Raw genomic sequence first — 23,705 nt, forward strand, 5'->3', positions numbered from 1 at the left:
GTAGGGGTAGGAAGACAGCTAGATGGTGCAGTAGATAGAGCACTGGTCTTGGAGTCAGGAAGACGCAAGTTCAAATCCACCCTCAGATACTTACCAGCTGTGTGACCCTGAACAAATTACTAAAAAAAAAAAAAAAAAAACCAAAAAAAAAACCACCCTCTATCTGCCTTAGTTTCCTCATCTGTTAAATGGGGATAATAATGGCATCTACTTGATAACATACATAAAGACTATGTAAAGGCTAGTTATTATTATCCTTATTATTCATAATGGCAAAGATGGCTTCTAAAAATGGAGGCACTTTTTCACATGGCAGAATTGTCTGGTTTGGGGCAAGGGCAGAATGGAGGTGAATTTAAAAATTTCAGCTGTGGATAAGAACAGCTAACATTTATAATAGAGCTTTAAGGTTTGGAAAATGCTGCGTGCACTATCTCATTTGATCTTCATAACAATCCTGTGAGGTAAGGGCTATTGTTATCCCCATTTTGCAGATGAAGAAACTGAGATTGAGAGAGGTTTAAATGATTTGCCATTAGTGCCTCAGTGAAGATTTAAAGTCCAGTACTCTATCCAATAAATCATGATGCCTCTTAAAACGCTGTTTCCTAAAGGACTATGGGCCATGAGCCAGACCAAAGAGGCTAGAGATGACAATGTAAAATGTTACTCCTTAGCAACTCTGCTTGAGGTAGAAGCAGCACCTACTTTCCTATTTAGAGTTTAAGGTTATCCCACTTGGACCCCAATTTAACATGATATGATCACAATGGAGGAAGAGGAAACCTTGAAATAATTATAGTGCCTTTTTCCCTGAAAAAACCCAACAGATCAATGAATTCATTAATGTGTATCTTCTCTGCGTTGATGATGATCATTCACCATCCCTGCCAACTCATCCTGAGAATGTTCTATAAGGCAGATGAGAAAAAGAAATATTCCTTTCCATTCCCATTCAATTTTCTCTAGAGGCCTGTCATATCTAACTTTTCTAAAATTCTATACATCTCCTTAACTTCTTCCTTATTTATTTTATGGTTAGATTTATCTATTTCTGGGAGGTGAAAACTGAGGTGCCCCACTCATATAGTTTTATTGTATATTTCCTCCTGTAACTTATTTAACTTCTTCTTTAAGAATTAGGATGCTATACCACTTGGTACATATATGTTTAGTACTGATATTACTTCATTGTCTTTGGTACCTTTTAGCAAAATACAGTTTCCCATATTCTCTCTTAATTGGTTCTATTTTTGCTTTGACTTTGTCTGAGATCATGATCACTACCCCTACCTTTTTTACTTTAGCTGAAGCATAATAGATTCTACTCCAGCTCCTTATTTTAACTCTACATGTTTTTCTATTTCAAGTGTGTTTCTTGTAAACAACATAATGCCAGATTCTGTTTTTTAATCCATCCTGCTAATCTGCTTCCATTTTATGTGAGTTCATGACTTTCACATTCACAGCTATGATTACTGTGTATTTCCTTCCATTCTATTTTCTTCTGTTTATTCTCTCTGTTTTTACCCCATCCTTCCTCAAAAGTTTATTTTACTTCTAATCACTGCTTCTCTTAATATGCCCTTCTTTTTATACCCCCTCCCCTTTTTACTGTCCTTTCCCTTCCTGTTTCTTTGTTGGGTAAGACAGATTTCTATTCCCAACAGAGTGTGCATGTGTGTGTGTTTGTGTTTGTGTGTGTGTGTGTGTGTGTGTGTGTGTGTGTGTGTGTATATGTATATATTTTCTTCCCTTTTTGAACCAATCTCAATAAGACTTGCCTATCTCCCCTCACCCACTTCCCCTTCACTGTAAAAGCTCTTCCTTCCATTCCTCTTTTATGTGAGATAATTTTCCCCATTCTTTCTCTCCCTTCCCCCTTCTCCCAATGAATTCTTCTTCATTACTCCTGCACTTTTTTCTAGCTCATTCCAACATAAAGGACTCATATCTGTGCTTTCTATTAATGTAGATTTCTTCTAAATGCTCTCACAATGAAAAAGTTTTTAGGAGTCATGTGTATCATCTTCCCTTGTAGGAAAGTAAATAGTTAAACCTTAAGTCCCTTATGGTTTTACTTTCATGTTTACCTTTTTACGCTTCTCTTGAGATTTGTGTTTGAATGTCACATTTTTCTCTTCAACTGTTCTTTTCATTGGGAATATTTGAAAGTCCTCCATTTCATTAAATAGCATTTTTCCTTTGAAGGATTACACTAAATTTTGATGGGTAGTTTTATTTTTGGTTGTAATCCTACCTCTTTGTCTTCTAAATATCATACTCTAAGCCTTCCACTTCTTTAGTGTGGTAGCTGCTAAATCTTCTGGGATCCTGATAATTGCTCCACAGTATTTGAATGGTTTCTTTCAGGATGCTTAAAGCATTTTCTCCTTGGCCTGGAATCTGGAATTTGGCTAAGATATTCCTAGAAGTTTCATTTTGGGATCTCTTTCAGGAAATGATAAGTGCATTCTTTTAATTTATTTTTTAACCCTTTGGTTATTGGGACAAGTTTCCTTTATAATTTCTTGAAATATGACATAAAGGCTCCTTTTTTTCTAATCATAACTTTCAGGTAGTCCAATAATTCTTAAATTATTTCTCCTTCATCTATTTTCTAAGGTTAGTTGTTTTTCTGATCATATATTTCATTTTCTTCTATTTTTTTATTCTTTTGACTTTGTTTTATTGTTTCTTGATGTCTCATGGAGTCATTAGCTTCCACTTGCACAATTATAATTTTTAAGGAATTATTTTCTTCAGTGAACTTCTGTGCCTCTTTTTCATTAAGTCAGTTCTGTTTTTAAGGTGTTATTCTTCAGTATTTTTTGTGCCTCTTTTACTGAGTTATTAATTCTCTTTTTTATAATTTTCTTGCATTGTTTTTATTTCTTTTCCTAATTTTTCTTCTACTCCTCTGATTTTTAAAATAACTTTTTGCTCTTTCTTTAGCTCTTCTAGGAATTCTTTTTGGGCTTCTGTCTACTCTATATTTTTTAAGGCTTTGATTATGGCTGTTTTAACTTTATTGCCTTTTTGTGAGTGTCTTGATCTTACCTGTCACCATAGTCGCTTTTTAAGGTCAGATTCTTTTATATTGTTTGCTCATTTTTCCTACCTATTCCTCCACTCTGAATTTTAGTTTTACTTTGTTCACCTGAGGAAGGGAAGTCATTTTACCAAGCTTCAGGCTCTTTCCTGCTGCAGTTTTTATAGCTAGTTCATGGGGGGTGGGGTATGTAATTTGTTTTTGGTGCTTCCAAAGTAATGTAATCTAGAGAGAGGTGCGGTCACTGCTCTCCTAGTGCTCCTCTCCACCCAACAACTGTATCCCAGATTCCTGCTCCCTTGTAACCAAAAGTACAACTCTCTGCCCTGGAACTGCAACTGAGAATTGAGCATAAACAATGGCGTTGCCAAATAGTGCCCAGTACTGCACCCAGTGCCAGCACAGAGGTCCCCTATAATATCTTTCTGATCAGTTTTCCAATCCCCTTACCATCTCTGGGCTGGGAGCTTTCAGCTGTCTCTGCTGCCTCCAAGCCCTATAGTTGATGTTACTCCCATGTGTGCTCTGGGCCAGCCCTTACCCCTCTGTCACAGACCTCTCCTTCTGACATGCTAAGTTGTACTGGGCTGGAAAAAGACACACCTTGATGATGTTTAGCAATGCTGCTGTGGAATTTGATTTGAGATGTTATTTCAAAGTTGTTTGGAGGGGAACACTGAGAGAGCTTAGCTGTGGTGCTAACTCTACTTTGTTATCTTGGCTCTGCCTGAGTCTCAAATTTTGACATTTTGGCTCTCAAATTTTGACTCCCAAATACTGACCCCTGAATTTTGGCTCTCAAATTTTGACTTCTGAATTTTGACATTTTGATTCATTCTGTTTTGACTCCCAAATTTTGAATCTTGAATTTTGGCTTCCATATCTGACCATTAAACTCCAAAATTTTAACTTTTGGATTTTTGTTCCCAAATTCTGATATTTTGACTCTCAAATTTTGAGATTCTGACTCATAAGATTTCAACTCTTGAATTTTGACCTCCAAATCATAACTTTTTGGCTCATTGATTTTGACTCCCTGATTCTGACATGACTCCTGAAATTTGACTCTCAGATTTTGTTTCCTAAATTTTGACATTTTGACACCCAAATTTTGACTCCTGAAGTTTGATATTGTGACTCTTGAATCTGACACCTTGGATTTTTGACTCTCAGTTTTTGATATTCTGACTTATTGGAGTTTGACTCCTAAATTTGGACTCCCAACACATGACATTTTGACTCATTGATTTCAACTTCCTGATTCTGATTCCTGGATTGTGACTCCCAAATTTTTCCTTTCGCATGAATTTTCATGACCTTCTAAGTTATGTTGGGCTGGAAAATTGTTTCACTCCATCCTTTTGTTGGTTCTGCTGCTCCAGAATTTCTTGTGAGGCATTAAACTTGTTTGGAGGGAAATTAAGAGAGCTCAGGCAAGTCCCTGCCTTTACTTTGCCACCTTGGCTCTGTCCTTTCCAATTAATTTTTAATTCTTTCTTGAAAGGCCTTTTCTTAAATATAATTTTGTTATTGCATTGTTGTCAATAAAGGATGTGTTTAGTATTTTTGCATTTTCATTCCATCTTTCCACATTGTATTATTTCTTACCTGGCTAAACTGCAAAAGATGGTGATGACCACTGTTTGCCCTATAAAGTATAGGAAAAGTTTTGCTATATCACAGAATGGTGTGTTTCAAGTACACAAGCATTTACTAATCATCTACTATATGCCAGACACTGTGCTAAGTGCTAAGGACACAAAGAAAGGGAGAAAAAAAAAAGAGTCTCTGCCTCCAAGGATCTCACAATCTTTCTTTTGAATAATATGTTCAAGGATGGGTCCAGATGTTATCTCCCCCATTTTTTTCAATTTAGCCTAATCTAAATGATCACACATATTCTTTCATGTTTCCCAATAAGCTTTTAGAGCAAAATGAAAGCATCTGTCCTCTGGGTTCTCACAACTAAGGACCAACAACATTCAAGCAGACACATTCATATGAGCTTAACAATATATACGAAGTCCAGAATTAACACTAAGGTACAATTGGGGGATAAATGCCTTTGGTGATGAGTGGCAAGGGTATGTGTTTTCTTGGATAAATACTGGTAAAGGAATCTAGAATTCTCTGTCCTGACTGAACAGAGTAGAACAATGTTGTCAGGTCAGATTAGTCTATACAGACTTCATGGGGGAGATGAGATTTTACAAGCTATTTCAGCGATGGACTTGTTAGAAGAATCACTTACTTGATGGAATGACAGAAGGTAAATAATGCAAATATAAGGAAAAATACAGAGACAGTAGGCTAAGAGTAAAAGGAGATTTCTGAGCATTCACAAAGGGAGCAGTCTGAGGAGGATGTTACATGGGACATGGATGTAATCTGGGGCACCTGGTGATGAGCTGTGAATCACCTAGGAATTGTCATGGATTTAATCTATCATACCAAGGGGACCCCATAGAGGGCTCGAGGGAGATGGATAGCATAATAAATACTTAGGCAGGAAAGTCAATTTTGTCAGTAATAATGAAGATAAGCCAAATGGAAACAGGGCTGGTAGAGTTCGGGGGATTTAGGTGAAGAATAAGGTTGCTATAGAGTGATGTCGTGGTTCTTTTTGAAAATGAAGGACAAACACAACCTGTGAGTAGTCTGATCTGCCTGGATGGGGACCCAGCTAGTTGGATAACTCAGCTCATCCTCTCCCCCTCCCTTTCCTCTCCAAAGGAAGGTAAATTTTGATGGCTGATAGCTGCACAGTTAACTTGGGGTTTACTGGCTAGATTTCTTCCTTCCCCTTCCTCCCTTCCTCTCTCTCTTTCTCTCTCTCTCTCTTCCTTCCTCCCTTCCTTATTTTCTTCCTTTCTTCCTTCCCTCATTTCACTCTGGTGCTCTTAGATTGGACAACAATAGGTCCCTGCCCAAGCACCACTTAATGGCTATATTTTGGACCCTCCTGATTCAATAGTAACTGTTTCTGTTTGAGGCAGCCTCCCTGAGGGTCTTCCCTTTCCAGTTTGATTTTTTTTAATTAAAGAGGCCATTCCTTGACACTTCTTAAAGAGGCCTATTCACTGAATGGGTGTTGACTCACTCAAAGTGAGAACCTGTAAAGACCTTAACTTAAAAGGGCCAAGGTCTCCTATTGCATCTTGGGCCATCTCCAGTGTACCTGATTAAGATCTGGCCACTGGACCCAGATGGCCCTGAAGGAGCAAATGAGGCTGGTGACCTTGCACAGCCCTCCCTCACTTAAATCAGTTAACTGCAAGTCATATTATCCTCTTCTTAATGTCATGTTCTTCTTTGAAAACAAAGGACAAAACACAAGGTTGCTACAATTCAGAAGCACTGAGAATGGAGAGACGGAAACATGTGTCAGACATATAGGGTTAATTGCCCCTAATTGGCCAAGGACACAGAATAAAAGACAAAGATAAGTTGAAGCTATTTCTCCTTCCTTTCTTCCTTCCTTCCTTCCCTCCTTCCTTCCCTCTTTCCTTCCTTCCTTCCTTCCTCCCTCCCTCCCTCCCTTTCCATTGTTGGGGATACAGCAACACTACCCAATCTAAGCAGCGTAGAATCGTGATAGGAAGAGCAGCTCTATTTTTGCCATCCAACACAATCCAACAAGCATTTATTATGTGCTTATCATGTGCAAGGTACAAGGCACAGTGCTAGGTGCTGGGGATACAAAAGAAAAAATGAGAAATAGTCCCTACCCGCAGGGAGCTTATAGTTTAGTGGGAAAAAACAATATATAAACAGATAAGTGCATGCATTTGAGCAAGAAGAAGTAGATATTGAAAGTCTTTCCATAAGGAGATAGCATATGAACTAAGCTTGGCAAATGCTAAGGATTCTAAAAGGCAGAGGTAAACGGTCTGCAATAGTCTGAAATGATGTCAAGGCTTGCTCTTGGGTAAATACCTAACTAATATTCTATCTCATTCATTATCATCTATTTATCTATCTATTCATCCATCTTTTAGTCTCTCTCTCTCTCTCTCTCTCTCTCTCTCTCTCTCTCTCTCTCTCTCTCTCTCTCTCTCTCTCTCTCTCTCTCTCTCTCTCTCTCTCTCTCTCTCCATGATCCCTAGGTTGCAAATGTAAAGGAACACCACTGAATTACAAAACCTCCATGTTAAAGGGACTTAAAAGGCTATCTCCTCTAATCTATAACTTGCTACCAGTGGCAGTCAAATTTTGCTTAAAGACCTCCAGTCACTAGAAAGTTCTGCCAGATACTGAGCCTAAATCCTTCTCTTTTTTTCTTTTCATCCACTGCTCCTAGCTTTGTCCTTTGGCCTTAAGCATAAGAAGACTAATTCTGTTTCTGTATAGACAGTTCATCATATGTAATTACTTAGAACTTAAAATAAAAATAGAGAGAGGATATTCTCTGAGTTTGTGAGTGGGTACAATAAAGAGAGTACTGGACCTGGAGTCAGGAAAACCTGAGAACAAATCTGACTTCAGATACTTGCTAGTTGTATGATCCTGGGCAAGTCACCTAATTGCTCTCTGCCTTCATTTCCTCATCTGTAAAAGGAGGATAATAATAGAACCCACTTCCCAGGGTTGTTGTGAGGTTAAAACGAGATAATATTTATAAAGCTTTTTGCAAACCTCAAAATGCTACATAAATGTTAGCTATTACTGTTAGTACTTGGAACTTCAATAACGTAAGAAGGACTGAGCCACCAGAACAGCTCCCTTCTATGATCATCCCAATGGCATACTAAGGAGGATGGGAAAGAAAAGAGCCTGGTAGATCTTAGGTCTTTAAGTTTTTGCTCTGTTCAGTAATGAAAGAAACAGTTATTTGAGCTTTGTTTTAAAGCGAAGTATTACTTTTGGTTGTGCCTGTAATATTGTTCTCAATGTTGTCTGCCATCATTCAAAATTCTCAGCCAGTGACAGAACTGACATCAACCATGGTGCATAAAAAATCACTTGACATAGTCAAAATATGACAAAAGATGACCAGTTAAGAACTCTGAAAGCCCTCACTAGAAAATGCTCATTGACCTTCCAAGGATACCAGGAACCAGGAAGTGAATATCCTCCTTCGTGGGTCAACAACCAAGAAGGAGGGCTAGAATCAGGGACTTTTCATATACATATGCACATACATAAATATATGGATATAGGCACATATATATGTATATGTGCATGTGTCTACCTATATGTTGAAAAGATATGACCTTTAAATCAGTTAGTATTGATTATTCTGATTTATTTTTACTTTGATTGTAGGACTAAATCTCCTTCTTTAGGAAAAGCCAACCTTAAGAACAAAGCCAAACTAACAAGATATTCCCTTAAATCTAGGTTACCTATAGATTTAGTAAATAGATCAGATTGATGAGTTTATCATTTAGTAGTAGATAATTTGGAGGAAGATATATTTTTGTAGGAATAAAATAACGATAGAATTGTAGGACTTTTTTTAAAGGCTAAGTTTCCCTTTCTGGCAGCCTGAGAAAGGGGGACTGATTAAAGGTTAAGTTCCTCTTTTCAGTCTTAGTGGATAAGTTCCCCTCTTTCTCTTGAGCTAGAGGTTATGTATAAATTGAACAGTGTAATCTTCTAAGATTGAGTTTCCTTTTCTGGCAGCAGGAGGATGGGAGCGGGGTGGCGGGTGGAGTGACTGCTAACTTACTCACTGCAAACCACATGTTCATCCTTCTCAGTCTTAATTCTACCTTTCCTAAACTCCCTGAAATTAAGTCCACACTATAGGCCCTTTAAAAAGCAATCTTTCTCATTACAAAATGCTACAAATGCAGGACAGAGATTTCTGAGACAATCTCACTTTGACAGACAGGTTGAGAGACCCTGGCCCTAATCCAACGGAATATCAGATTTACTAGTTGTCCTACTCTAGAAATTCCCCATTACGCCCCCAACATCCCAGCAGCCAAATTTGCAAATTGGCCTATTCCCTGTTTTTTATTATATTTTCCTAATCCTGTAAATCTCATGCTTCATTTCTATTATAAAAATAAGCTCTGCAAATCACTCTTTTGTCATTAATTACTGTCGACTGCAACTATTAAATCATTACATCCTTGGAAGTCTGTGCTTGAGATTTGTTTTCTATTTGAGATAATTAATTTTAACAGCATATGCATATATAGATATAACTGAATAACATCTAAGTTCAGTACAAGGAAAAAAATTAGTAAATCTATTAAATATGCTGATATTTTAAATTAAATTTCAAAGTTGAAATGTTATTTTAAATCAGAAATATTTCTGGGATTAGGGGTGTTTCCATTTGAAATGATTGCCTGGGCTCAGATAAATTTTTCCAACACTTTAAGGGACTGTGATTTCATTGGTGTGGGTATTCGATCCGCTAAAGCGGATTGTAAACCCTCTACAGCCCAAGAGACTGTCTTCTTGAGTTTCTGATACCAGGAACTTCTTTAACCTGTAGCTAACTTGGTGATGAGACACTGAGCTTAGTTCGCAGATAACAAGTCCACAATCTATGACTAGAGGCCACTAGGTTATGCAGTGGAGAGACAGTTGGGTCTAGAGTCAAGAAACCCTGAGTTCAAGTGTGGCCTTAGACACTGACTAGTTGTGTGAACCTAAGCAAGTGACTTAATGTCTATCTGCCTCACTTTTCTCAGCGATAAAATAGAGACAACAATAGCACCTATCTTGCAGGGGTTTTGTGAGGATCAAGTGATATATTTGTAAAGCATCAAGCCCAATGCCCAGTACCCTACTAGGTGCTTAATAAATGCTTATTTTCTATGACTGCTCCTATACTCAAAAAATCCTGTGGAATTATTTCTTACCTAGCACAACCTTTTAAAACTCCATGCCATGCAAAGAATTGGAAATGGAGGGGACGCTCATCAGCTGGAGAATGGCTGAACAAGTTGTGGTACATGACTGTGATGGAATACTGTTGTGCTATAAGAAATGAGCAGGAGGCTTTCAGAAAAACCTGGAAAGATTTACACGAACTGATACAAAGTAAAGGGAGCAGAACCAGGAGAACATTGTACACAGCCATAGTAATACATAGTCAGCTATGAATGACTTAGCTATGCTTAGCAAAACAATGATCCCAGACAATTCTGAAGGGTCTGTGATGAAAAATGCTATCTGTCTCCAGAGAAAGAAGTAATGGAATTTGAACAAAGATTAAATCATACTTTTTTTAAACTTAAAAAAAATTTATTGTGTTTTCTTTCACAATATGACCAATATGAAAATGTTTTGCATGACTGTATATCTACAACCTATGTCAAATTACTTGTTTCCTCAATGAGGAAGGAGGGAAAGGAGAGTGGGAGAGAATTTGGAACTCAAAATTATATATATAAAAAAAGGATATTTTTACATATAATTGGAAAAAAATAAAATATTAAAAAAAACTCCATGCCATGATGAGGTATCAAAGGAAGACATTAACAGTGGTTAAAATACTTGTGAAGGGCCTGTTTGTCATTTATAAAGTTCTGTAACTCTGCAAAATCTATTAGTTAAACGCTTGTCAATTAAACTTGTCAAGTAAAAAACTCGGTGAATTGTCCAACTGTTCTTCCCTGTCAGGTATGGAAAGTTATTCTCTTACCAAACCAAGCTAAAGAGGAACAACAAGCACATGTATTCATTTAAGTTCTATTTGTATAGCTAAGTCACCTCATTTAATAGATGAGGAAAGGGAAACTGAAAATGATTGGGTGACTTGATCAAGGTCATCTAGGAACTAAATGGTAGCATCAGGGTTTGAACCTAGAACGTCAGGTTCCAAATTGAGTGTCTTTCTACCTCAGCATGCTTGCTTTTTACTACCACTGAGTACACAGTACTTTATAGAAAACATTATAAATGGATAATTTATCAGGGAAAAGGTTGAAGTCAAGCTACAAGGATGAACAAAAAACTCAAGCAGTTAGAAAGGTATCATCTTCATGTCATTGCCTGTAAACTGATAAAAACAGGTTTATTTTTTTTCCTCTTCCTTAGAGAGAAATAAGTGAAATCACACAAGGAATTATGGATTCTTTTAAGTAAGTCAACAAACTAACAACAAGCATTTGTGAAGCACCTACTATTTGATGGGCACTGTGTTAAGTGCTGAAATAACCTTAATAATAAAAAATAAAGAAGAGATGCTTCAGTTAGGTAATGGGAATCTTTTGGGTTGGGCATTAGATAGAATATCAGAAACTAGCTATTGGCAGTCATTCATCAAATACTGAGCCCAAAGATAGATAATGCAAAATGAGACCAGGCAACAAGACCTAAAAATATTACATAGTTAGATCTTTCTCCTCTAATTCTTCAAGTCTGCATTCATTTTACCCATGATGCCCCATCAATGATCTCTAACCTTCCTTCTCACTCTAACTCTATGCACCAGTGCCTAATAATCACCTTGGACGACCTTTGACTCTGTGATGAAACTTGTTTGACTAGGTGATGATATTCACTAGCCTCATCCTTCATAGGGTCCTATGACCTAGGACTTTAGAAGCCATTTAATTCAAAGCCTTTATTTGACGGATGGTTCAAGGGGTTTGGGACTTGTCCAACATTGCAAAGATCCTTTGCAGCAGAACTAAAACGTGAACTCAGGGTCTCTGATGACAGTTCTATTTTCCTTGCAAATATTCCCACTTTTGAATGTAAATTGTCATCCTGTCCATAGCTATAGCTCAGCCATTTAGGTTTTGTCTTGAGATAATCTTCAAATGGCTCTAGACCCATTCATACAAGGACATATGATAAGAATAGGTATGAGGGTTGTAAACATGACACATTGGCTTTTGCAATAATTTAAAGGCAGGGCCACAGGGTATATTTACTTTTCTTCTCATAGACCTGGATGAATTAGAATTGTTCTCTATTTTTTCCTATACTTCCAATGCCAGCTATGAATCAGGTACTGTGCTAAGCATTGGGGATTCAAGGGCAAAAGGTAATCCCTGACCTTGAGAATTCCCAGTCTAACGGGGATGACAACATGCAAACAATTAGGGATAAACAAAATATACACAGGTTCAACTGAGGGAAGACACTCAAATTAAGAGAGATGGAAAAGGCTCCTTGTAGAATGTGTGATGGAAGTTCTGGAGTTGGAGCTAGAGAGGATTCCAGGCACAGAAAAAGAGTGAGTGAAAATGCAACAAGTTGGGAATAAAGTGTATGGTGCAAGGAACAGCAAGGAAACTACTGTCACTGGATGTCAAAGCATGTTTAGGGAAGTAGGCTTGAGAAGGTAAGAAAGAGCCTGCCCTGGATGCTTTTTAAGCAGGCTTATTCAATGAATGAGCCTTACCTCTCCCTAAATGAGTACCTTCATAGACCTTGGCCTAAGAGGCCAAGGTCTCCCAGTACATCCTGGGTCATCTCCAGTCACCCTAAGGAATATCAAGTCACTGGATTCAGATGACTCTGGAGGAGAAATCAGGCTGGTGACCTGCACAGCCCTCCCTCACTCAAAACAAAGTCAAGTGCAAATCATGTCATCATTTCTCTGATGGCATAGTCTTCTTTGGCAATGAAGGACAAACACAACAACAATTTGTACAGCTACTGTGAAACATAACTGTTCATTAGCTCAAGACTTACTCCCTAGAACATGATCATAACAGTCACGAGACTAGAATGATATGGCCTAATTTTTTGCTAAGAAATACAAGACCTAGGAGATTCAAATGCTTATCTGCACACACATATACGCACACTCTTGGGAAAATCATGCATTTTAGCTTATATAGACAGACATCAAAACAGCAATAAACTAAGGAGATCTTAGTTAAAACAAATGATCACAATTCATTAACTCAACCACTGATGAAAGTATTCACTATGTGTACAGCACCATGCTGAGTGCTGGCAGAGATAAAAGAGATATATGGCCCATAACTCACAGTCCATTCATCTACTCTGAATCCTCCTAATTATATTACTGGCCAGCAAGATGGCACAGTGGAGAGTGTGGAGAGCCTGACACTCTTTGTGAGTTTAAATATGGCCTCTGACACATACTAGCTGTGTGACCCCAGGTAAGTCACTTAACCCTCAGTTCCTCATCTGAAAATGAGGTGAAGAAGGAATCCCAGTATCTCTGCCAAGAAAAACCCCAATGGAGTCAAGAAGAGTCTACATAACTGAAAACAACTGAGTAACAACAAATCTCACAGTCCTTGACCTAAGTCTGGCACAGGAGATATAACACATACACAAATATGTAATATCATATGATAAACATAATGAAGAAAAGAACAGCTGCTAATCTCACCCTCGCCTACTTCTGAAGGCTCACCATATTAATGACAAATTTAGTACAAACTCTCAACCAGCTCAGCTCGCTGCCGCTCAGAACTCAACCCAAAAGATCTATCAGCCTCAGCCTCCCCAGTAGTAGGGATGGCAGGGCTGTGCCAACATGGTTGGCAGAGAATCATTAATCTATACATAACATATCCTTCAAAATTCATCTTCTGCAGGAATTCCTTCCCTGATAATAATGGTAATAGTGAAATAGTAATGTGAGTTGTTTACAATTCTTTAGCTTTTCCCAATTTACAAAGCAATTTTCTTACATCAGTTCTGAGAAGTAGGGAGTACAAACGTTATTATCCCCATGTAACAGATGAGAAAACAGAGAGAATAAAAACATGATTTGATGAAGTAATACATGAAGGATTCATATAAGAGTTTGGGGGAGAGTTTTTAATTATTTTCTTCTTTCAAGTTCTGTAACCACTTAGAAGAAGCAAAACCTTAAGATACAGAAAGACATTTAAGTCAATAAAAACTGAGAAAAGGAAACAAGTCAACCCATCTGTACGTGGTCAAGTATCCTATGAATCCAAATCATTCTTCAAATGGACCATTACATGTATACTTAGAAGGATAAATTACTCACCAGTTGTTGTTCTAAGGGTGGAACTGAATCATGGTGACCATAAATTATTCCAGGATTGTACTGACTGAAAAGGACTGGATAAAACACCTTTTTCCCTACAAATCAGAAAACAAACATTTCTTAAATTCACAAGCGGCCTTGTACATTAGATGATGGGGGCCAGTCCAAGGAGCATGCATGGAATTGAGTTCAGCTCCTCTGTCTATTCTGGCATCACAGGTGGCTCAGCCTGGAAGGACTTGGGCTCTGGGATGAAGAAGTCAGCCTTATTGGTCCTTGTAATTGGAATTGGGCATTGTCAAAGAAGACTGGCTGTTAAGCTGAAAGAGCCGTCCATTTGATTAAAAAACGCAATAACTTCCTACTGCTAGCTTTCTCCTTTGTTTGTCAAGCACTTTGGGATGCTGAGATTTCAGGGCTAGTGTTAGGTTAGGTTAGATTGGTCATCAAGCCAGTGTTACTCTTTTTTATAAGGGACAAATTATTGCAAGAAGTTTGTTTTAAGTTTAATTTTAAAGGATTTGATCCATGTAGATTAACAGTTTCCTTGAAGCATGACCTGAAGATAGGAAAACATAAAGAAAACAAATTTCTAATACTATTGGAAGGAATTTTTATGTGGTTTGTTTCATGTATTCAGGTCCATTAAAGTGGCCAGAAGTTCTAATATTGGGAAGCCCTTGTTGGTCAGTGGTCAGCTAGAAGGGCCTGGAGTCAGAAAGACCTGAGTTCAAATGTAGCCTTAGACACTTACTTAGCTATGTGATTCTGGCCAAGTAACTTAATCTCTTTGCCTCAGTTTCCTCATTTACAAAATGGGATAATAACAGTACTTACCTCCCAGGGTTGTTGTAAGGATCAAATGGGATAATTGTAAAGTACTTAGTACAAGCTCATTCCTCTGAATGTTCTCCTCTGGGCTGCACTTGCAGCCCCTAGGGGAAAGGACCTCTTCCCCGACAACAATAGCCAGGGCCCAGAGCACCCTCCTCCAGACTCCCTGCTGGGTCTCCACCAGCAGCAGCACCCCAACACAGAGTGTGTTATCTCTGCAATGGGCCCAGCCTGTGACAAGGGGAGGGCCAGTGGAGGAGGCCACAAAGCCCCGGACCAGAGGCAGGCCCCATCACCTTCTCAAATTGGAGCTGATGGTGTCAGCACTGGACCCTACAGGACAATGACTGCTGTCCAGCTAGAACATGAACTGTCCCCTGAGGTTCCCAAGATGGCAGCTTCAAAGTACATAGTGCTAGACTGTGCCTCACTCCCAGTTTCCCTAGGGAAATGGAAGTACCTGAAGGCATCTGGGACATCTGTATGAAGTCCAGTTTGGGACAACCTCTTTGGCTGAGAGACTTTGACCAGGGCTTTCTTTCCTGGTTAGCCCTTTCCAGATGCCTGCTGCCCCCAGGATGGCTGATTGTAAGCATGGGGTTGGCATGGGGCCCTACAGGACAAGGCCTGTTGCCCATCTAGAACCTGAACTGTCCCCTGATATTCCCATGATGCCAGTTTCAAAGTAGCTGAACCCTGGATTGTTCCAAGTCCCCTCTAACATCAGGAACCTAAAATGACTCTTCCAATCTAGGGCAGGAGTCCTGGCCCCAATTTGGGCTGGCATCATTGGACCAGTTCTACATAAACTTGAACAGATTTTGACCAGGGCCTTTTTTCCTGGTGGTAAGCATAGAGTTGGCATGGGGGCCTACAGGACAAGGCCTGCTGCCCATCTAGAACCTGAACTGTCTCCTGATGTCCCATGATGCCAGTTTCAAAGTACATAATGCTAGACTGTGCCTCACCCCCCCAGTTTCACTCAGTATAGACATTCCCATTTGGGAAATGGGAGTGTCTATACTGAGGCATCTATACCAAGCCCATCCTAGGGCAGCCTCCTTGGATGATCCTCAAGGAATCCTGAGACTAGAGATTTTGACCAGGGCCTTCTTCCCTGATTACCCCTTTCCAGATGCCTGATCCAAAACCCAGAACATCCTTTACTCACTGGACCCCTAATATAAGCTACCTGAGAGGTGGTGTCCAGATAGACTCTACTTCCAACACCAACTGTGGCCTGGGCCCCAGCATCCAAGAAGAAAATGTGACCCTTGACCTTTAATGACAAGTACAAGAAGCTTGCCTCCTTTCCTTTGGTTGCTTTCACAGTACCAACTTATTATATCTCCTGTGAACCCTCTGAAAATGGAACATGCAAGCAAAGCATTCCTCCCTTAGGAAAAACAAATAAAGTACTTATGGTGCCTGACACATAGTAAAGGTTATATAAATGTTATTATTATATTATCTCTGCTACATGCTGCTGCTCCTGCTGTCATAAGGACAAAGGGACCAATGAGGTTCTGCTTCATCATCCCAGAGCACAAGTTCCACTTTGAGCTACATGTATCACTAAAAGGGTCTGGGGACCTCAGTTCAGTTTCATTTCATTTCATTATGGACCATGGAATAATCCCTACAGGCTCATTCCCATACATATTCAATGGACTATGCTTCTATAGGATCCCTGCTACAAGAGGACAATCAACCTGGGAAGCCATACCTGGCTGTGTGTTCAGTCTACATGTGTTGAGGAATTCCGAGGTAAAGTAGATGTCGACATCACAGAAAAAGAGGAGGACGTTGCTTCCTTTCCAAACTCGGGCACCCACATCAAGTCCCTTGCCTCTTGAGAACTCACCACTCAGCTGAATGAATGTATAATTTCTGAAGTTGGCAGCCCTGTATGAACACAAAAAATGGCTTGAGAATGAAAAAAACTCCATTCAATTGTCAGACTTCCGGGGTAAACAGTAAAACTCCCAGAAAATGGCATTTTGTGTGTCTTGGGGAGGAGATGGCAAGGAACAGTGTCATTCAGTGTTAATCTACTGGAACTTAATGTTATGTTTCCTGACTAAGTCTGGGAGCCCTAAGCCAACCCATGCATCCCTCAAATGACTGCAAACTCTCTAAAAAGTTCTTTTAGTTTAAAAGTATTGTGCTCAGTTTATTTCACACGTCAATTTCTCTCTTACTCTTCTGGCATTTGCCCTGCATTGACCATAGCATGCTGACATCCCCGGACCAATGTTATTTTTGGAGAAAAAAATCAACCATTTCAGATTAAGGCAAAGTAGCTCTTGCTGAGCTTGTGGTATTGATCACCAGCAACCTCACTTACCCAAAGACAACAAAACACCTTAAGGGACCCCAAATATAAATGCAAAGTTACTGTCTATACCCTAAACTAATTTTCAGTAGAAGCTGTCTCAAATAGCAAGGATACCCTGTGACAAATATCATGCAATAAATATTGTTCCTAAATATTTTTGCCACCCTCCTGTCAGCCCTATGTACACCTTCCCATCCCTGCCCCAAACCACTCATGAGATGGGGGCAGAGTAGTTTTCTAAAATGCAGAAACTCTGGAGCAGCTAGGTGGTGCAGTGAACAGAGCACTGGCTCTGGAGTCAGGAGGATTTGAGTTCAAATCTGGCCTCAGACACTTGACGCTTACTAGCTATGTGACCTTGGGCAAGTCACTTAACCCCAATTGGCTTGCCTTCCCCTCCTAAAAAAAAAAAAGTAAAATTCATGAGCTCAGAGAAACAAAAACAGTATAATGAGTGCCACTTGGGTGTAAGACATTGTGCTCAATGCTGTGAGTGGACAGGCAGGAAGGGGGAAGGAGGTGGAGAGACACAAAGTTGTATTAAGGCATACACCTCCTTCCCTAAAGAAAAGTAAAATCTGTCTGGTTTGTAAAAGAAAAAAATCTGTCTCTTGTAAGGTAAAGCATAAAAACACTACAAGCTAAAATATAATTCAAAGGTTAATTTGAGACATAATCTGACAAAACATAGATTCTCAGAACACAGAATGTTAAAAATGGAAGAAACCATAGAGACTATACACTCCAAACTCTTCATTTTAGGGATAAAGAAATTAAGGCTCAACCAGTTTAAATGACTTATTCGTATACCTGTGTAATAAGTGGTATAGACAATATGTGCATTCAGAGGAAGGAACAGTCATGAATCGTTACCTGTAGTATAAGTCAAAAAAGTTGTGGGGGTGAGGGAAAAGAGAGTGGTCACCAAGTGGTTGATTAATTATGCCACTCCACTTGCAGTGATCAAATGATGCACCTTGATGCATGCCTTAACCTGCTGAGAACACATCTCAATCAGTCAAAAACTTTAGACTAAGTATCAATTTAGTCATCGCCGAAAGACACCAAGTGAATTGGATTAATGTTACACGGGAAGTGTATTCATATTGGTTGAGGAAACTTGGCCATGCCCTACGTGTCAGCAATAAAGCAGAGAACCAGGTTAGAAGGAAGGGAATTTGAGTAAAGAGTAAGTCAAATGGAATCTTTCAGCCAAACTCCGAGAAGGTCCATTAGAACCACAATGGTCTACTTAAACTATCCCTGAAAAATGGCATATTTTATATCAATTGTTCTTAACATGATTGTGTCGGTGGTATGTTTCAAATAGAGAGCATTTCCCCATGTGGACATCAAATATTCTAGTATTCTCACTACATCTGGGACTATTTTGTAATTTTGTAAGACACTAAAAAGCCAAGAGTGCCAAACTAAGTCAATATATTAGTCAGTACAGTTAGGTAGTACCGTGAATAGAGCAATGGGCTTGGAATCAGGAAAACTTATCTTCATGAGTTCAAATCTGGCCTTGGATGCTTGCTAGCTGTGTGACGCTGGGAAAGTCACTTAATTCTGTTTGCGTCAGGTTCCTCAGCTGTAAAATGAGCTGGAGAAGGAAATGGCAAACCACTCCAGTCTCTTGCCCAAGAAAACCCCAAAATGGGGTCATGAAGAGTTGGACATGACTAAAACAACTGAACAATAACAACAGGTAACGTAAATATAATGATGGTGTCAAAGGCTCTTGTAAAACTTGACTTCCATTGACATGAGGAAACTCCCTCTGCTAACTTAGACTGCTAGCTTCTGCAGTTTATAATTTTAGCAAGTTGACTGAGAAAGTGAGAGGTTAAGTAATTTGTTTAGATCACTTAGTTAATATGTGACTTTTAATTCATGTCTTCTTGATTCCAAGGAGTAGGATGGAGTTAGGTCAACCTGGAATCAATGTTAAAATTTTCAGTGTGGGCATTTATACCTCAAAAATTGACAGATACCACAAATGAGGCTTGATATATTGTTTTGTTAATAGTCTAGAATTAATAAAGTGATTTATTAAAACAGATTAAACTTAAAAGTATGTTGTACATGTTTGGAGAAGAGACTATTAAGTATTACCAGCACACCATTGGCTGTATCCTACTTCTGCTGCTTGGTCACTTCTTATTTTTCCAACACAAAATATAACTCAATTAATAAGCCATATAGTCTGTTGGGGGCATCCATCAGACACCCCAAATGACGAATGGACAAAAAGCATTTACATGATGGTTTGACATAGATAACAACCATAAACATATCATCAGAAAAAAAAAAAACGAGGTGGGAAAAATATCATGCCAAATTTTGGAAGGTCTCAAAATATCGAGGTATTTATACTGATAACCAATGGAGCAAACTGCAGGGAATTAGGATTTGTCATAATATAGGGACAGCATTATCTTCTGTGTCTGATTGTTTATTTCTGTGAATCTGAATATAAAACCCTAAATGCTTGTCAGAGCAATTCACACATATTTAATTTACTGACTAAGAAAACTCCTTCAAATTCTGCTCCTTTGAATGTTGACTTTTAATTGCCTTCTCTTCTGAAATAGATCTAGAGGATGGAGACTCTTCATTGCAGGGAGTCATTTTTAGAGGGAAGATGATGACTTTCTAAAACTTGCAAAACTGACAAAGGATCTTGCTGTCCAACAAGGTTTATTCTAGTAAAGATTTCTCCCCAAAAATCAGGAAGTTTTTTACAATATATATATATATATATTAATATAGCCCTTCATATAATTATCCTGAATAACTGCAATTTTCTCTTTTAAACCCAGATGGGAGCCAATATTGTACCCAAGGCATTGTCATAAACCTTCACCATGCCTGGTATAAGAGCTAGCCACTGCTAAGTTTTGCCTATAGAGAGAACTGAAAGTCTATGAAGAATTTCAGTTCACTCACCACTTTTAAATATTGGTATTAAAAATTAATGTTTTTTTTTCCTGAGAAGAAAGGGAGATGGTAGGATTTGACTTACTTTTTAGTTAGGTATAATAAAGGTCCCTTAAATTCTAAATAAAGTTAATAGTATTGTATGTAGGTCATCAAAAAAATTGCAAAAATGATTTAGTCTCAGTGTTCATTCAGAGATGTGCATCACCTTCTTCCCTGTTCATTAGAAAAGAACTGAAGTCTTACTGTTTATCCTGACAGTATGTTCCATAGGAAAGTTTCATAAAACTCTGCCTGTCGTTTCATGGTAAAATACTTTTAATTTTTAAAAATCAAATGATCCTTAGGGTAGGCGGAATGCCCATTCTCTCCCTCCCTCCGCCCCCCCCTCTCATACACACACACACACACACACACACACACACACACACACACACACACACACACACGGAAAGAAATCCTATAGGATATTTCTACTATGTCCTGGAAGCTCATTTACTTTGTCAGTTCAAATTCAATATTTCTACAATTTGGACTCATCATCTTTCCCTATCTCTAGCAGTGAAGGAAAATAAGGGGGGAGTGGGGAAAGGTGGGAGTTCCTTCCCCAATTTTGCTATTTTCATCAATGTTACCATCAGTGTTAAAATGGATTTCTGTAGAGCAGTTAAGAGGCGCTTAACCTTTTTGCTTGTTTGTTTTCATGGATTCATCTGACAAGCTGGAGAAGACTATGGGCTCCCTTCTCAGAATCATGTTTTTAAATAATTGAAGGAAATGTTACAATTCAGTTAGAGGCTAGTGAAAATAAAAGTGTGACTTTTTTTCTTATCCAAGCCATCCATAGACTTTGAGAGGATTTGTGGATCCTGGTAAAGAACCCTGCTGTAGGGCTGTAATTTAGATGAGATGATCTCTAGGTCTCTTTTAGCTCCTGAGTTCAATGATGATTTTCGTTTAATGACTGAAGTTCCTAGCATTGTTAGCTGAACTCTATAGGAATGGCGAACTCAGTAAGCTTCTTTTTTGTTTGTTTCATTTCTTTACAGCCCATTTTTATTTAATAAGATAACGAGACTAAGGCAGACACACATATGTGGATGATAGATACAGCATACAAGTCAGGGCTTAGTATGTGTTAGGGATGGATGACAAAAGTGTATTTGTGAGTAGGCTGAGGCTAAAGGAGAGTAGCCACGGGAGGTTCAGGCCTGGGCCATTCTGAGTCAATGTAGCCACAGCAGCTTCTAAAATCGAGTTAGAAAAGAAATATGTCTTGCTCTCCTGTCAAGAACCAGAGCAAATGGACATACTCAGAGCATCAGAGAGGATGGAATATAGGCCTTAGCTAACTAGAATTCACCATCCAAGCTCAATACCATCAAACTCAACACTCTCTCTGTGGTCATAGATGGGAAAAAAAAAAACTTGAAGGAGACAGAACTGGGAAGATAATTCTATCTTTGGCAGAAACAAATCAATCTCTACAAGAGAGTGCTGATGAGACCCACAATGCAGGAGTAATCAATCATTCAACAAGTATTTACTAGGACATGCTACGTGCCAGGCACATAGCATCAACGGGGGTGCAAAAGTAATAGTCCTTGCCCTCAAGGAGATAATCCTCTGTATAGCAGAGAGAGACACATATACGTATATACAAAATGGATACAAGGTGAATTTGCTGGGGAAGCCACTAGCAACTAAAGGGAATAAGAAAAAATGTAATGTAGAAGGTTCTGCCTGAGATGAATCTTAAAGTAGACTAAAAGTTCCAAGAGACCCATGGGAGGATAGAGGAAGCCCCCCATTCTAGACATGGGGGACAGACAGTACACAGGAGAAAAGGGTGAAATGGAGGGTTACAGAAGAGAAATGTAAAAGACCAGTTTGACTGGACAGTAGGAAGCAAGAAGGGGAGGACTGTATATATAATAAGACCTGAAAAGTCAATTGGGGACAGGTTGTGAAGGGCTTTAAATGCTAGGTAACGGATTTACGTTTGATACTAGAACTGAAAGAAGCCACTATAACTTATTGAGACGGAGAATAGGATGGTCAGGCCTGTGCTTTAGTTAAGATCATGAGATTTAAAGCTGGGTAGGATCTTTGAGGTCCTCTATAGAGCAATCCTGTTTTGCAAATGAGGAAACTGAGGCCTTGAGAGTATTCTGTCTAAGGTCACACAAGTGGAAGAGGCAGGAACAAACCCAGGTCTTATAACTCTGCATTCAATGTTTTTTCCATAAAACCACACTGGAGTTTAGGAGGCGTTGATTTAGTATGGAAAGGGATGGTGGATAACAGAGATAAACATCCTAACCCCACTATGTCTCTGGGCAAGGAAATTAAGCTCATTTATCATGGTCTTCTTAGTCAGAAGGGAGATAAAAGAAATACTGCAGTTCCGACCTCCAGTATGGTATCTCCTAGGAAGAGACTGGTAAACAGCCCCAAACTAAATCTTTAGTATCTCCCCTCCATAACACTCCATGGAAGTGTCCACTTGAATTCTCAAAGCTCAGAACTTCTGATGTTTCTCCTTATTCTTTTAGGCTTCAATATTTAACCACCACCACCATCCTCCATCCCAGCCCCTACTTCCCACTAGCATGGTTACTCTTTTCTTATCCCTAGACCAATTATATACACTGCCTTGCTACCCCTAAAACACTCAGCCCTCATTTGCACACTTTATCTTATGGTCCATATATGCATGCCAGCCTTGGTCTTTCTCATTAAATAAGCCCCTTAGAGCAGGCCTGCATGTTGGTGAGCTTGACTTGATTCCTAGAAATACTCCAGAATATGTTATTAGAGCAATCATTTGAATGGGAAGTTGTCATCACTAAAAATCAGCAATGGTTTCATCAGAAATAGCAGATAACAGATTAACTTCATTTTTTTTACATTTTTTTTTTTACATTTTTTACATTTTTACTAAACTAACAGATCAAGGCAATACATAGATATATTTTCTTGGGTTTCATCAAGACGTTTGAAATATCTTTCATGATATCCATGTGGACAAGATAAACACAGCAGTACAGCTGGTGGATTCAAAACTTACTGTATGATCAGACAGATTAATGAAGAATGGCCCTGCTCAGTTTTACTTAATATTAAAAAAAATCAACCTTATTGAATAATGATTTTATATAACTCACTCTGATAGGTGGCAGGCAGTAGGGGTTAGTGGGTAGTCCAGAAAGGTTAGAGAGAGATACAAATGAGCAATCTGTTTTCTCATTAAGTTTATAATCTAGAAGGAATTAGAAAAGCACCCCAACGATTATAGTAGAAGATACAAGACATGGGTCAATGGAAGCATCAGATGGCTTCCTGTAGGACAGAGCATCAGAGCTGGCTTTGAGCTAGCCTTGGAGGGTGAAGTACCCCAAGAAGAGATTGGTCACATTTGTAGCCTCATTAGACCCTGTAGTTGATTCCTCTGTTCAATTTGTGACATTTTTTTCTAAAGGTCTGTTCTGATGCCTTATAATGGTGCAAAGGTGACTGCCCCCAGGGGCTTGAAGTCTGTCAGGAAACTGCAAACCCTGGCAGGCCCTGCTCTGAGCATTACTGCAGTAACAGGTTAGATGCCTAAATCTCACTAAACTTAGAGA

The 23,705-nt window shown here is 38.9% G+C and overlaps 1 protein-coding gene across 19 annotated transcripts in view; it reads right to left on the reverse strand.

The window, feature by feature from the left end:
* The window catches only part of CSGALNACT1 (chondroitin sulfate N-acetylgalactosaminyltransferase 1), a 409,995-nt gene that overhangs the window by 8,511 nt on the left and 377,779 nt on the right, over positions 1–23,705 (reverse strand). For all 19 annotated transcript variants that reach the window (XM_072635001.1, XM_072634999.1, XM_072634991.1 and 16 more), the window contains 2 exons: positions 16,525–16,703; positions 13,965–14,059 (listed from right to left, as the gene is read on the reverse strand). In XM_072635001.1, the coding sequence (XP_072491102.1) occupies positions 13,965–14,059; positions 16,525–16,703 (274 nt within the window). The remainder of the gene's footprint in view (positions 1–13,964; positions 14,060–16,524; positions 16,704–23,705) is intronic.

Source organism: Notamacropus eugenii, chromosome 1 (genome assembly GCF_028372415.1).
Source record: "Notamacropus eugenii isolate mMacEug1 chromosome 1, mMacEug1.pri_v2, whole genome shotgun sequence".
NCBI lineage: Eukaryota > Metazoa > Chordata > Mammalia > Diprotodontia > Macropodidae > Notamacropus > Notamacropus eugenii.